This window comes from Myxocyprinus asiaticus, chromosome 7 (genome assembly GCF_019703515.2).
Source record: "Myxocyprinus asiaticus isolate MX2 ecotype Aquarium Trade chromosome 7, UBuf_Myxa_2, whole genome shotgun sequence".
Classification (NCBI taxonomy): domain Eukaryota; kingdom Metazoa; phylum Chordata; class Actinopteri; order Cypriniformes; family Catostomidae; genus Myxocyprinus; species Myxocyprinus asiaticus.
Genome location: NC_059350.1, coordinates 16,040,221 through 16,057,771, shown reverse-complemented (window position 1 = coordinate 16,057,771; position 17,551 = coordinate 16,040,221). Strand labels below are relative to the sequence as shown.

The 17,551-nt window shown below is 37.4% G+C and overlaps 1 protein-coding gene across 1 annotated transcript in view; it reads right to left on the bottom strand.

The window, feature by feature from the left end:
* Positions 1 to 2,583, bottom strand: part of LOC127443882 (uncharacterized) — a 49,735-nt gene extending 47,152 nt beyond the window's left edge. The window contains exon 1 of the mRNA XM_051702890.1: positions 2,476 to 2,583. Within this exon, the coding sequence (XP_051558850.1) occupies positions 2,476 to 2,561 (86 nt within the window). The 5' untranslated portion in view covers positions 2,562 to 2,583. The remainder of the gene's footprint in view (positions 1 to 2,475) is intronic.
* Positions 2,584 to 17,551: the final 14,968 nt, after the last annotated feature.

Sequence of the window (17,551 nt, the reverse complement as noted above, 5' to 3'; positions counted from 1 at the left end):
AAATGCATTAATCACGATTAAGAAAAATTAATGCATTAAAACCTTTTAAATTACTTGCATGCATTAATGTGTTAATTTTGACAGCTCTAATTAAAATACATACTGTTTCAAAAATATAGCCAAAAGACTTAAACATTATGCATGTTAACATGATTTTAATGTGATAAAATCAGGGATTTACCAGAGTTACATCACCATGACAATGAAGTTGTAATACTGGATATGACCACACAAAAAAGGTTAGTAAGTGATTTTATCCCACTAAAATTATGTTAATGTGTATAATGTTTATGTCTAGTAACAATACTTTTGAAACAGTGAGCATTTTTACGTTTATGGACAGGCCCCATTGACTTCCAAAGTAAGTGCCTTATTGTAACCTCAATTTTTGCCTTTTTAAAAAAAAAAAAAATGTATCAACATTCTGTGACAAATGCTGTCAATTGAGCTTAACTTGTATTGAATCACGAATATTCCTCTAAGACAGTTTTCCCCATGTGTACTGTTGGCTGGACCTCACAGTGTAGGTGATTTCAGGTTTAAAGCCCTAGGTATACTTCTATTTTGACGTGAACGGCAAAAATCTGCGTACAGTCGAACACGAGCCTGAAAAAGCATACTCAATATAACTGTGCGCAAATGCACACTACGACTGCTATGAGACACCGGACTATTTCTCTTAAGGAGTTTAGACCCATAAAGATGTCTTTATATTCCTTCCGACTCAAGTTATACAAATGCAGGTATCTCCAGACCTCTTCACACACACGCTCTTGACGTGCACATCCACTGTTGTTGTTTCCACATTCGTCTCCTGTTGTTTACTGGTGATTATATCTTCAACTAGCGCTTCTTCATGACCGCAAAAGCTCAAATGTGAGTGTTGCCACTTTTGGACCCACTTATTAGTGCAAATTACTCCAGGTGCATTCAAAGACGCACGCTTAACAAAATGGGGCTGCGCATTTTCAGTGCTCGAGCACTCTGCTGATAACGAGATTTGCATCACGAGTCCTGTACCCGGACGCTCAGCGTTCACGTCTGTCTAGTATATTTTGGGCCTTACTATACTTGTGGAGACATTTGGTCCCCATAATGCGGCCAAAACCTGACCTAGACACACGTTTTTTTTCTATCATGATGGAGACTTTCCATTGACTTCTACTGTTTATATACTAAGCAAATTAAATGTTTCATCCGACCCTTGCCCCGAACCCTAACATAAAACTTTTTTTTTCATGAGGACATTATTTTGCTTGTTTATTGATCAGTTTTTTCCAAATGGAGTTTTATAAACAAGGTTCGGGAGGACCAAGGTCATTTAATACGACCAATCACATTGGTATAGTAAGCATATATAAACAGCCGCTTACCTCTACATGGTGTCGAGTTTTCCGGCATCACTCCACCTCCCCTTTCTCCTCCTATTCATTTACTAATAACTAACCTATGTCAGGTCGGGGGGGGGGGGGGGGTATTTGTGCTCAGGTCAAGCCTTGAGCCTCAAGCCCTTCATACATCGCAGAATTACGTTAACTTGCGAACTACTGAAACTGTTTGCTGGTACCGACAATGTTGTGATTTCAGGTTTTACTATCCTTGTGTGGACATTTGGTCTTCAAAATGTTGCCAAAACCTGACACACACCCACACCTCTTCCAAACACTCTGACACTTTTACACACAACCTTTAAACTACTCTGAAATACAATCACACACACACACTGTCATAATGTGTGACTGTCATACACTCTTCCCTCTTTCACACACTCTCTCACACGCAGCAACATATTGTGTCTGTCTTTGTCATGCACACACTCACGCTGTCTTTCCCTCCCTCCATCCCTCATGCTCTCCCTCACATACACGCATGTACACACTGTCTTTCTCTCTATCTCACACACACACACTGTACTTGTTCCTTTTTCTCTCACGCTCTGCTCCCTCCCTCCTCCCATCTGCACACAGTCTCTCTCACACACAAACACACACACACATACACTCTCTCTCTCTCTCTCTGACACACATAGCACGCAGTCTCTCTCTCTCTGTCTCTCTGTCTGTCTCTCTCTAACACACACACACACACACACACACACACACACACACGGCATACGATTATTCAGTCTTAATCATGCTTAAAAAGTGTTCTGTATTATTTTAGAACTATCCTGACTCGTGAGCCTGATACACTGAGAGCAGTGTCATTTAAATGACTTACACACACCTGATTCCAATGATAACCAGCGGAATAACGTTACTTCTAAAACATCTTAACTTATAACTAAATAATTATGATAATTTATTTAGCTTTGTTCACATTATTCCCTCACAAAAACTACTTTAAAAAACTTTAGTTTTACCGATATTTTTGCTGTAACAGAACAGTTGTACTATGTGGCAAACGTTTCTGAGCTTTGAACTCGGTGTCATCTCTGGAAATGTTACTTTTTATCGAGTTTGTTAACACCCTCACCCTCGCGGCGGTTTGCTGCTCTCTCCGTCGCTGTCCAGCGTCGGCGGCTCCCGGTATTCAAAAAGCGAGCGAACGGTCTCTGCCATTCCCGCTGAACAGCGCTGTCTTCTCTCACGCTCAGCGCTTGAGGTCTCTGTGTATGTACGTGTTCTTTCAGACGATACCATTCACACACACGCGAGGGGAGGGACGTGCGGTCGTACTGTCATACACTTGTAGTTGTTCGTTTGAAGAAAACACTTCTGTTGTAATTTTTCCTCTAATATATCTACATTTATATATATATATATTTGTTATATATATATTTGTTTTTTTTGTTTTTTGTTTTTTTTTTTATCTCGTTTCACTTATGGTGGAAACACACAGACATAATTTCCCCCTATTAAAGAAGTGGTAGTAACCTCTAGTATTGGTTGTTGGTTTGTGCGTGTGCGTGTGCGTGTGTGTGAGAGAGTCTGTTTCTAAGCAAAGTTGACTGAACTCATCCGATGATATCGACAGCTCTGTCTCTATTTTGGTATTATATTATGACAGGTGAAATATTTCCCTTTATTTTTTTTATCTTGACTAACTTTGGTCAAATAACACAGTTGTACACGTCTCGTTACATGTTACCTATTATCGTAATGGCTAAGTAGTTAAAACAGGCAGTTGTGTTCTTTACTGTTACCTATGTTGGGCTGTTTTGAGGTGATGCTGATAAATAAAGGGTAAGCAATAAAAAAATAAATAAACAAATAAAAATCATAATACAAAGTATTTACAAACTCTTCAATATCTAAACCCATCTTTCATTAAAAATAGAACTGATGCGAGCTATCCACATGATATCCACGTCAAATTATGAATTCTCGTGAATTGACAGACTATTCTGGATTTTTCTATCACACGAACACACACACATATACACAAACCTCTGACGCACACATCTAAACACACCCTTCCCCCGCTCTCATCCCTCTCTCGCTCTCTCTCTCTCTCTCTCTCTCTCTCTCTCTCCACACACACACACACACACACACACACACAAACACATGTTGGTGCAACTATCATTATGAGGACTCTCCATAAACATAATGATTTTTATACTGTACAAACTATAGATTCTATCCCCTAACCCTAACCCTAAACCTAACCCTCACAAAAAACTTTCTATATTTTTACCTTTTCAATAAAACATCGTTTAGTATGTTTTTATAAGCGATTTGAATTATGGGGACACTAGAAATGTCCTCATAAACCACATTTATAGCATAATACCCTTGTAATTACCAGTTTGTAACCTAAAAAAAAGTCCTCGTAAACCACTTAAACCTGCCCACACACACACACACACACAAATACAGAAGAGCGCACAAGCATGCACGCACACACATTTGAAAGAGCACAATGTAAAAAAAAAAAATAATACAATTCTCATGCATGCAGTGGTTAGTTAACATTGACATTCCATTTTTTTATGTGAACCAACAGACATACACACAAAGCAGCACTTCTGCACATCTCCGCACACACATTACAAATCATATAACACTCCATGCACATACACACATAGATTATAGCCAAGTGATAATTTTTCTTTAGATCTTCTTGGGCTATACACACATACATACACACACATACACACACACACACACACACACACAGATTCTTCCTCCTACGTAGGCACACACACACACACACACACACACACATTCCCCCTTTCTCGCCTCACACACACACACACACACACACACATCCTGCCTCACACACAAACACACACACAGTCACATTCTCTCTATTCTCTAACTCACTTGCGCACACATACACAGATAAATACACGTACAAACACACACACACACACACACACACACACACACACACACACACACCTCCCCCTTTCACAGGCATCCTGCCACTGTTCCATCACACACACACACACACACACACACACACACACACAAACACACATGTTGGTGCAGTTATCATTATGAGGACTCTCCACAGACATAATGATTTTTATACTGTACAAACTATATATTATATCCCCTAATCCTAACCCTACCCCTAAACCTAACCCTCACAAAAAACATTCTGCATTTTTACATTTTCAAAAAAACATTTAGTATGTTTTTAAAGCCGTTTGAATTACAGGGACACTAGAGGTGTCCTCATAAACCACATTTTTTTGTATATTACCCAAGTAATTACTAGTTTGTAACCTAGAAAATGTCCTTGTAAACCACAAAAACCAACTCACTCACACACACACACACAAAGACAAACACACACTACACCCCCACTTTTCCAAATACATCCTGCTTTTCCTTTATTATAATTGCACACACACACACACACACACACACACACACACACACACACACAATCACAAACACACAAAGACAAACACACACTACACCCCCACTTTTCCAAACATACATCCTGCTTTTCCTTTATTATAGTTGCATGCACACACACATGTTGGTGCAGCTATCATTATGAGGACTCTCCATAGACATAATGATTTTTATACTGTACAAACTATAGATTCTATCCCCTAACCCTACCCCTAAACCTAACCCTCACAAAAAACTTTCTGCATTTTTACATTTTCAATAAAACATTGTTTAATATGTTTTTTAAGCGATTTGAATTATGGGGGCACTAGAAATGTCCTCATAAACCACATTTATAACATAATACCCTAATAATTACCAGTTTCTAACCTAAAAAAAAGTCCTTGTAAACCACTTAAACCTGCCCCCCCCCCCCCACACACACACACACACAGTCATCAAACAATGAGTTACTGAAAGCAACCTGTTTGAATGACAGCTCAGATATTGCTGTTTATTGCAGTACATGTTTAAAAATACATACAATAATAATCAATTATTAAATCATATTGTTTCTCCATTCTTCACCAATTGCAGTCATCTTCATACAGTAACCATGTGCTGATTTCTAAATACTAATGCTCTGACTTACTGTCTTCCACCAGAGATCTGGCTCCACTATCTCCTCTATACAGTACATGTTCCCTAAAACAGAGGCAGACCCAGCCTTATTGATATATAGACTTTTGAGTAGATATAGCATATGCTAAAGACAGTGTTAATGAGGGATGACTTCAGTCAATGTGAAAAGGGCCTAGTTTGGAGATGAAGTCTTTTCTCTGTCAATAGGTGACCAGAGTCACGTCTGACAAATTGACCTGGAGTACAAAGCAATAATTTTATGTAGCCAGCAGAGGGCGTGAGTGTCCCATAAGTGTGCATAAAAGGGGGATTAATGCAACAAACCTCAACAGATGGAAGAACTCATAACTCACCACTGCACATGTAGAAGGAATGAGAAAAAATTTATGATTTTTTTTCCAATTACATTTTTATTTATTTATTCGTAGACATTAAAAAAAACAAACAAACAAACAAAAAAAAAACAACAACATATATACATTGAATCAACATTTAACATTTAACCCACACTATTACCCTTCCCCCTCCCCAATCACAAACCCCACCCTGACACCCAACGAACACCCCTGTGGTTGCAAATAAGAATACACACACACACACACACACACACAAAGGAAAATATAATAATCATATATAATTAAAACGAAATTATTTCTCCACAGCCCTTCCCCGAGAGTCCCCCAAAAACACTAAATAATTCACCCATTTCCTATCAAACAAATCTTAAAACCCCAGCCTTCTGTTTGACACCTCCTCGAAAGCTGCCACCCTCCCCATCCCCAGCTACTCTCAAAAACAGTACAGAGCAGGTGGCGCAGCTGTAAATACCTATAGAACTGAGATCTGGGAATCCCAAAATGTTGAACCAAATTTTCAAAAGATCTCAACACTCCACTCTCATATAGGTCACCAAGTGTAGCAACCCCCCTCACAATCCATTCTGACCAGCAGAAAGGGGACTTTTCAATACACAATTTAGGGTTCAGCCACACGCTTGAGGCAACATTTAAATAAATGTCCGAATTAAACACTTTGTCCATACCGAGTGCAAATGCGAGATAACTGGGTGTAACTTAACTTCTCTGATTAGTTTGATAGAAAGGTTTTGCAATGGCAAAATAGGGGCAAGAACTTCCTGTTCAATACAAAACCAGGGAGGGGCTCTCTCAGGTGGAAGCGACCAATGAGCTAAATGTCTGAGACCGAATGCATAATAATAAAACAAAATCTTGGGTAGGCCCAGCCCACCTTTGTCAATTGGCCTATGTAACTTGTATTCTATGCAACGCTTACCATTCCAAATGAAGGACTTCGCTATGCTATCAAATTGCTTGAAATAAGAGAGGGGGACATCTACAGGGAGAGATCGTAGCAGGTATTTTAATAACATTAACCTTCCAAATCATAGATAAATGTATTGAAACATCGCTCGAAAGCCTTTTTATTAAGGGGTCAAAATTAACTCAAATTTGCTGGGAATAAAATGCCCAAATACTTAATACCCTGTTTGGGCCACTGGAAGGTGCCTGGCTGAAAAGCCGTTACAAGGCAGTACGCTGTCAGAGACAAAGCTTCGGATTTAGACCAATTGACTCTGTATCCTGAGAACTTAGAAAAGGAATTAATAATTCTGTGGAGGCAAGGCATAGATCTAATGGGGTTGGAGACGAATAATAAAATATCATCTGTGTAAAGCAAAAGATTATGCGCCATACCTCCCGCTACCACCCCTGGAAAATTATCTTCCCTTCTTATTGTGGCTGCTAATGGTTCCAAGGCAAGACAGAACAATAATGGGGAAAGAGGGCAACCCAGCCGGGTGCCCCTGTCCAGAGTAAAATAATCTGAAATTAATCCATTCGTTTGTACCACCGCTACCGGGTGCATATAAAGTAACTTAATCCAACCAATAAAAGTATTCCCGAACCTGTACATTTCCAAAATTTTAAAAAGATGATTCCCATTCTACCATATCAAATGCCTTTTCGGCATCAAGTGAGATGGCAGCGACTGCAGTCTGATCATTCGCCACTGACCACGATATTGATAAAATGCCTAATGTTATCAGAAGAGCTGATAACCCATATAAACCCCACCTGATCTATATGTATAAGAGATGTCATACTTAATCGGTTAGCCAGAATTTTTAACAAAATTTTTTCGTCTAACTGGATCAGGGAAATTGAACGGTAACTCTTACACTCACTTGGATCTTTGTCCTTTTTATGAATCAGATTGATCCGGGCTTGTGTCATGGTTGGCGGAAGCTTTCCATTCTTTAATGATTCCGTATAAATTTCTAACAAAAGCGGAGCCAGTTCTGTAGCATAAGATCTAAAAAGCCATCTGGCCCCAGTGCCTTGGCCTAAGTTACATCGCCAAGCTCCTCCAAGGTTATCTCAGAATCAAGAGAATTGTTTTGCTCAGTCGTCAGTTTATGGAGTTCTAATGGTTCCACAAGTTTCTAATATCTTCATCAGTAGACGAAGATGTGGAGCTATAGAGATCAAGATAGAATTCTTTAAAAGCATTATTAATATTAATGGCCGAGGTAAAAATTTCACCACCAGCAGATTTCACTGAGGGAATGGTAGAAAAAGATTCTCTCTGCTTTACATATCTAGCCAAAAGCGTTCCTGTTTTGTCCCCCGACTCAAAGTATGACTGTCTTGCCCTGAATAGCCAAAACTCCACCTTCCGCAACAAAATAGTACTATATCTGTATTTCAATCGGGTCAATTCTCTGAGGCCATCAGAAGACATTCGGCGCTTCAGCTCTGCCTCGGCACTTTTAATATTCCCTTCCAACTCCACGAGTTCTCGTGCTTTGGATTTTTTGATGAATGAGGCATACTGTATGATCCGACCCCTAAGAACCGCCTTAAGTGCCTCCCAAGCCACGCCTACAGAGGATACTGAGGACAAGTTGGTCTCCATATAAACATAGATTTCAGCATTTAACATTTGTTGGAATTCAGGATTTTGCAAAAAGGATACATTAAAGCTCCAACTATATGATTTCTTTTTCTCCGTATGTGAGCAACATCTCTAAACTCACCAGAGCTTGATCTGAGACTAAGATGTTTCCAATTGAGCAATCAACAATAGATGAAATGAGGGACTTAGATATATAAAAAAATCTATTCTAGAATAAATCTTATAGATTGATGAAAGAATGTATAGTCCCTACCAGATGGGTTCAAAAGTCTCCAAATATCTGTAAGACCAAGATTTTTATACATCCTGTGAAGCGTCAATGTTGCTCTAGGGGGCTTACACATTTAGCTTCACTATGATCAAGGGAACAAGAAAATGTTGTGGTTCTTCAAAGAAAGACTTCCTTTACTGCTCGCCTCGTGTAACACAAGATCTTTATCGGATGATCTCAGAAATTTGGCCAGAATTGATCGGGGCCTGTCTCCCTCAGTGGATCGCCGAGCCAGAACTCTGTGGGCTCGCTCGATTTCCAGCTTATGGCCTGTTATGTCGAGCAGACTTGGAAAGAGATTGTCCAGGAATTCCACCATATTCTGACCCTCTGCTCCCTCAGGAATTCCAACAATTTGGATGTTATTCTGCCAGTTACGATTCTCCATATCTTCCAACTTTTCCCATATGCGCTCCCTATCCGCCTTGGTCACTAGCGGATTAGCAGCTAATTCCCTCTCCGATAACTCCAGATAATCGATCCGTTTCTCAACATCCGCCACTCTTGTAACCATCTCAGTGAATTTCGTCTCCATGGCAGTGATCGATCGACGTATTACAGCAAGCTCCTCCAAGTCAGCAATGACCTTCGTCAGCATTGCCGACACGTTCATCAATTGTCGTCGAATTTCCTTCACCTCACTGGCCAAATCGACTCCCGGGCTTGCGGCCTGCTGCTCGGGGTCTTCAATTTGAGCACATAAGTATCTTTTAATGTCTCCAGAGCACGAGGATTTTGAATTCTATGACATATTGTCTTCCTAGAACAGTTAAGAATCAGTGGGTATGGAATCTCACCGGTTTATGACACAAAAAGTATTTAAACTAGCAAAATGCGCAGAGCTCGCCATTCACACATCCGAACCTCGCACGGCACCACGCGACTCCCAAGCATTTGCATGACTGATGGAAAGAAATATTCTTTTAAGGAATATTTCAGGTTCAATACACGTTAAAGGAATAGTTCTCTCATCATTTACTCACCATCATGCCATCCCGGATGTGTATGACTTTCTTCAGCAGAACACACATGAAGATTTTTTTGAAGAATATCTCACCTCTGTAGGTCCATACAATAGAAGTGTATGGGTGCCAACATTTTGAAGCTCCAAAAATCACATAGGTTAGCAGAAAAGTAATCCATATGACTCCAGTGGTTAAATGAATGTCTTCAGAAGGGATATTTTTCAGACAGCAATTTTTTATATAAATTCTTCTTCATGATCAGTCAATGGCTGAGTTCGGAATGGTATACTACCCATACTACTCTTACTACTTCTGCCATATGTGTCTATGGCAGAAATAGCATGAGTAGTATGGTAGTATGCAATTCCGAACTCAGCCAATCTCCACTTTAACTTTAACTTTCTTTTTCTTGTGTTTTTGATGATTTACATTCTTCATGTATATTGCCCCCTACTGGACAGTGAAAAGAATATCTAGCAAAAAATGACTTAAATATTGAGCTGTTTCTCACCCACATCTATCATATCACTTCTATGATGTGGATATGATAGATATGGATTTAACCACTGGAGTAATTTGGATTACTTTTATGCTGCATTTATATGCTTTCTGGAGCTTCAAAGTTTTGGTACCCATTCACTTACATTGTATGGACCAAAAGAGCTGAGATATTCTTCTAAAAAAGAAAATCATACACATCTGGGATGGCATGAGGGTGAGTAAATTATGAGAGAATTTTCATTTTTGGGTGAACTATCATGTGGCATGATGTTGATTACACAGAGATATTTTCATTATTAATCTCATCCCTAGTTTATTTATTCAAAAGTAAAGCTTGCGTTTACAGAAAAACACTTACAAAGGAAGTGAATGGCAAAAAAATACTCATTGTTTAAAAAAAAAATAAAGCAACACAACATAAACATTACACAAATTAATATGATTTAGTGTCATTAAATCAGGAATTTACTGGCGTTTACCAGATTACAGGGTTGACAATGAAGCTGAAGTAATTGAAGTAATATTTGATATAACGTAACACAAATAAAGTTAGCAAGTGATTTTATCACACTAAAATAATGTTAACACATATAATGTTCTCTTCTTGTGGCTATACTTTTGAAACAGTAGGCTATGTATTTAAATGTTTACGGATTGGCTCCATTCATTTCCATTGTAAGTGTCTCGCTGTAATCGTGATATCTGCTTTTTTAAATAAACGATGGACGAGTCGAAATTATTGTTATTATTATTATTATTTTTGTTGTTGTTGTTATCAACATTGTTCTACAAATGCTGTCAATTGAGCTAACTTGTATTACATCCGGAACATTCTGGGATAAATACAAGTTAAGCTCAGACAGAATTTGTTGCATAATATTGATTACCTCACAAAATTTTATTCAACTTGTCCATCCTTTTCTTTAATAAAAGCAAACATCTGGGTTACAGTGAGACACTTACAATGGAAGTGAATTGGGCCAGTCTATAAACATTAAAATACTCACTGTTTTTAAAAGTATAACCACAAGACGTAAACAGCATGCATGTTAACATGATATTAGTGTAATAAAATCACTTACTAACCTTTTCTGTGTAAAGTTACATGCAATTTTAAAACTTTGTTGCCATGACGATGAAACACTGTATACTCTAAAACCCTAAAACAACAGTAAAACAATGATTTAAACAACTTCACAGCTCAAATAATACACAAGTTTTAACAATAGAAGTGCTTTTATAAAATTGTAACCTTCACATTTCTGCCTTTAAACCCTCCAAAAATTGGCCCCATTCACTTCCATTGTAAGTGCCTCACTGTAACCTCGATGTTTTCTTTTTTAAAGAAAAGGACAGATGAGTCTAAATTATTTTTTGTGGTAATCAACATTATGCTACAAATTCTGTCGATAGAGCTCAACTTGTATTGAACCTGGAATATTCCTTTGAGGTAAGCAAAACTGCTGTAGATATATATCAATTTGAACACATTTCCCAGAAATCACCTGAAAACAATAAATGTATACATTAATTATGATATACTGTACAAAGAAAGGTCAGAGATATTAGATTACTTAGAAGTGGATTTTGTAGTCTTAGCCAGTCCCAAAATGCATAATTCCTTCTACAAATTATGCTATGCTTTGATCATTATGGCCCTACGTATAGTAACTATTTTAGAAAACGTAACAGTGTCTATTAAGACTTAACAATCTAAAGGTCAATAATGTTACATTATAAGGTAATAGAATACAGTATACTGTGTGTGTTTTGCTTGTAATCTCTATAAAATATTTACATTTATTACCTAAATAAAGTTTAACAATTGAAAAGTAATAGCTATAAATTACAATCATTACAAAAAACAAACAAACAAAAAAAACTTCTTCAAACCCTGCCCATCCTGGTTCTCTGCATGTTGGAATGCTAAATTCCAATGCCAGTATCTCCTGGTCCCCTGACACTCTACATTCTCTATGCTGTAATGAAATTCCTTTTCCCTTATCATAATATCCCCATCCACTCCACCCTTTCACTCTTTTTTTTACTTTCTTTTCTGTGTGAGAAAGTAATATCCAGTCTCACTTCCTTATTTTCTTCGTCCCTCTCCTTATCCTTCGGGACATTGTCTTTGTTGCTTTTTCCATCTCTCCTGGTAGAGATTGGAGGGTGTCTGATGTTTTGCCAGTCCAGTGTACAAGGTCCTGCAGTACTCGAAGAATCCACATCTTTAGACCGAAGCTCCCACTGCCTGTCTGTCCATCCAGCTCCTTTTATACAGGCACAAACAGATTGTTTATGAAACTCCGTTTTCAATAGTTTGCTTTCTCAGCACTAAATTAGATAGATTAATAGACAGACAAACAGATAGATGTTTGTAAAACTGCACCTCTTTGACATGAGCTTCAAATTTCTGATCATCCACAAGTCGCTCTGTGCTCATCAACAGGTGTCCCAGACGATCCCTCACAGTTTCCTGCTGTCTCTTATACTCATTCTCTTCATCGGAAAATTCTGTATCCTCCCGGGTAATGACATCTTCCAGGAGTCGCAGACACTCCTTGAGCGCAGCGTGCAGTATAGATATTTTTTCTGCATCTGACAACTGAGGCACCAGTGAAGGAATGGATACTAAATAATCCCCAGCCTTTGGTGAGGACGGCAGTGATTCTCGTTTTGTCTATGAATAAAATGGCGAGAAGAAGAGAATGAGTTGAGGTGATAAGGAATGGTGAATGTGACAGAATATAGACCTATACAGCAAAAAACATAGGATCAGTTGAAGTGGGAAAAAAACTTGCGGCAGACCTTTGACTAAAGGCAGATATTTAAACGATACTAGTTAGAGCAGACTCAGTCTCAGCCACAGCCACACAAAAATGACAAATGGTTTCTTGATCTAATATGAGCCAAACTTATTGGTTGGCTTGATGGAACTTTCTTGAATGAAAGCACACAGGACATTTCATTAGTCCCCTGGAAACAAGAGTCATGTTTATAAGGTTCCAGGTTGATACAATGAGCGCTTTTTAGAATTACATTTATTACTGGATTTGCCAGTTTTCCAGGTTAGTGACATCAAATCTTTTAAAGATATTCAGTTTTAGGCATGTAGTAGCAAGTAAAGCATATATCTGCAAGCACTTTATATTCTGTTTTGTTTACATCTGTGAAATAGTCTGTACTGAGGTTTTGTGTGGATTATTTAAATACATTTTTCCTCATACTGGTCTTTTACTATAGTACAATATATCTCAGATAACCCTGGCCCTAAATGGCACGTAATGACAACACCGACTGTGATTGATAGCTTTACATGTCAGTTTTCTTACTAGTATTGCGTTTGTTACTTTTTCTATAAAATATATATATATATATATATACAAGTTTTAAAAGAAGAATTAATGTAAGAGCTTTTAAACCATTATAAGCTTCACATTTCTGCCTTTAAACCCTCCAAAAATTGGCCCCATTCACTTCCATTGTAAGAGCTTCACTGTAACTTCGATTTTTTATTTTTTTTTAAAGAAAAGGACGGACAAGTCAAAATATTTTTATTTATTTTTTTGTGGTAATCAATATTATGCCACAAATGCTGTTAATTGAGCTAAACTTGTATTGAATATTCCTTTAATATTAGTTAACATGAACAAACAATGATCAACACTTACAGCATTTATTAATCTCAGTAGTAATACATTTTTAAAATAAAAAGTTGTGTATGTTAACATTAGTTGATGTGCTATGAACTAACAATGAACAACTGTAGTTTTATTAACTAACATTAACAAAGTTTAGCTGATAAATGTTATAAAAATATTAGTTGTTCATTGTTAGTTCATGATATCTTATGCATTAACTAATGTTAACAAATGGAACCTTATTATATAGTGTTACCTATTAACCTAATATATCAATTTAAAAGACTCGCCCACACTTGTTACATACAAAGTTGTGTTTCGGGGCAAATAATCTGAATAGTAGCTAGACTAAATTAGGTTTACTTTAGGTTTATGATTACTGACTCAGATGCACCTATTTCCAAGTGAAAAGATTCCTCTGCATTCCAAACAGCTCCCACGTTCCAGACTAATTTTCCAAGAAGCAAGCCGAAACACAGATGTCAACATGTAGGGGAAACAGGAGAGGAGGTGGTGCACCGTAACAACTTGGGAGGTAACCAATAAATGTCTTCATTCCTAAAACAATCTCCCTTAATACTCCAGAAACATGTACCTCTGTGCGTAACGACAAGTTTGGATAACCTCGGTAGGCTACCTATTCTTCTAGTGTACTCCCTTCTGTGCTATTCAGCTGCACATACAACGTTGTCATTTGGCTACTTCATTTGCCTCTCCCCCAGACATTCTTTAATCCACCAAAATGTCACGACGTATGATGTCAGATGTTTGGGTCACGCAGCAGAATAATTAGGGAAACAACAGCCTCAGTATCAACCACATAACATTAGGAATATTTATGTATAAATCATTTTAGATGGACATGTTTGAGACTTACGTATAACTCTAGGAGTTGAACGCACTCCCCGTGAAGAAGCCGGGCTAAAGCTGCAGATCTCCCTGCGTGGCCCCGGGTCCTTTGGCGACCGTTTGTAGCTCTGCTAGCCATTTATTTTCGACAATTGTCCAATATTTTGAAAAACAACTCTTGACTCTATAGTAGCGAATCCTGGCTCTTAAAGGTGCTTTTATACGACCCGACGTTACTCTATAGTGTGTTAAACTGCGATCGTCCGGCGCTGTTTCTCACTTCATAAACGGTGCAGTTGTTCCATTCTCACATGACTTACAGCAAAACTTCTCAAAGCGCTGTTGTATCTGTTATAAGATGTTAGTCTTGACTTGACTTTCTATGTTACTCCACCCCTTTCTGAGAACGTGGTACTCTTATGAGGATTTAAGGGGCCGGGAACTTCAAGGCGTGATTTAATTGGGTGGGAGCAAGGATATGAAGGTAACACTTTACATTAATTTTCCTTTCGTTAAAGGTTTATAAAGGGCTGTATGAATGAGTAATAAGACAGTTAACACATACGTTATAAATCATTGATATGCAGTTAGAACAACATGAATACAAAGGGGGACTTTCATGCAATAGCATACTTGCCAAATAGTGAGCTGATGTTAAAAATTAAAGCTACACTATGTAACTTTTTTTTGTTGTTAAAAAATAACAAAATGTTATTAATGAGAGAGTGTAACAAAAATCCATCTTCCAAACCATGTATTTACTTTACCCCAATACACTTTGATAAACCTATTATGATGATTTATATCTTAGAGCTGTCCGGATGGATTTCTCGGGAAACTGCATACATATGTCATTCACCTGTATATTTATTATATAAATAAATCCTTTAGTCCTAGGCTTGCCAAGGACATGTGAGTCTTGAAATGATGTTGACCACTGGTTGGTAACAATGACAATCTATAAATTAGTTACTACCATGGTCTATTTGGCCAGAATATCCTACAGTTATAAAAACTTTACAACGTTTGACCTTATCAGATTAGCAATCATTATGTCTAATGCCTAACTTTTGTAATGTCATTTATTTCAAAACATCATTGTGTCCAATAAGTCAAAACAACAGCATAAGATATGGCACTTACCTGCTCAGATGACATGTTTTCGGATATCTGTCTTTTCCCTTCTTTCGTTATTTATTTGTCCATTCACTCTGATAAGATGTCCTGTATCCATGTGTATACTGGTGCCTCGAACCACATTCATCCGCGCAGAGAAGCAGAGCCGAACTACAACCAAAACAATGTCCTTCTGCAAGACACATGCAGTTTTATTTTTAACCACTAGGGGGCCAAAAGTTACAAAGTGTAACTTTAACATAATTATATTTAATAATAGCTATATGATAACACAATTATTTGTAATTACATTGATAAAAAACATAAAATGCCATAATTTATTATTTGTCACAATGCAGCAAAAAATAGATGATTATAATGAGATTGAAAGGAGTAATTTTGCTACAGTCCATTTTTTTGTTTACATTAAAGGAATATTCCGGGTTCAATACAAGTTGAGCTCTATCGACAGCATTTGTTGCATAATGCTGATTACCACAAAAATTAATTTTGACTCGTCTGTCCTTTTCTTTAAAAACAGCAAAAATCGAGGTTACAGTGTGGCACTTACAATGGAAGTGAATGGGGCCAATTTTTGGAGGGTTTAAAGACAGAAATGTGAAGCGTATAATTTAATAAAAACACTAACATTAATGCTTCTGTTAAAACTCTTGTATTATTTGAGCTGAAAAGTTGTTTAATTCGTAATTTTTACAGTTGTGTTAGGGTTTTAGGGTTTGTTGATATTACATCGTCATGGCAACGAAGTTGTAAAATGTCGATTGAGCTTATTTTGTATTTGACCCAGAATATTCCTTTAATTGTAATGTCTTGACTCACTTGTGTTGTCACTTTCCTTGTCACGTTGAAGTCAAAGCTATGGTGCTACTCTGAGTGGTGTCCCAACTTACCTAGTCCTAGTTGTCTAAAGTTGCATAAAGTCCTCTGCAAAAATTATTTTCAGGTCTTCACAACATATCTTAAGATAAAGCCTGATGAACATCAAACCATTCTGAACTTTATATAGGTATCTAATGTTGGAAACTCATATATAATTCTTCATATGTGTCCACTTTACATGAAGGTAAATTTTCATTGGTTATTGATGTGATTACATGGCTACTTACAAAACGGACATGAAATATTGATTTGCATTGAAATGGTGTTATTACAGCTGAATTTCACCTCTGGTTTTCATTAGTTTTCTGATTAACCTGTTGGTATTTATTTTGCAAAAATGACCATCTGACTGCTCATTATCCTGCTATTTTACAAGATTACTTGACAAATAAATGAATAAATGGACACGAAACATTGCTTTGAGTTAAATGTATTTTATTAGCTTACTTTTTGAGATCACAGATTGATGCAAGAAGTAAGAAAAGATGACTCGCAATACCTATAAGACTGGTCTGATATCACTTTATCCCCTGACGTGCAGTCATAATTAAAAAAAATCAGACCGCTGGATGCCGTGATTGACCAATCAGTTTATAGTATTCAAGTCGTGTAATAGAGCGCAACAGTGCCCACACAATTTTTCAGCCAGCTTGGTTCCTGTTCTATTTTTTTCCATTCATTCCTTCCATAGGGATTTCATAAAGTCCTTGATAAAAGAGTTCTAAAACATGAACCAAACCACCCAGCTCTGAAGGGAATCTCAACATTACAACCTTTGATTTGAAACAAAAATTATTTGAAAATCAGACAAAAAGTTCATGAGGGCAAGAACTATAATCTCATGAAGCACTGCGAATGACAATCAAATTAAAAAGGATGGCAAAATATAAATCTATTCATTTTAAGTTGTTGATTATAAGTATAAAAATGAGCTATTTA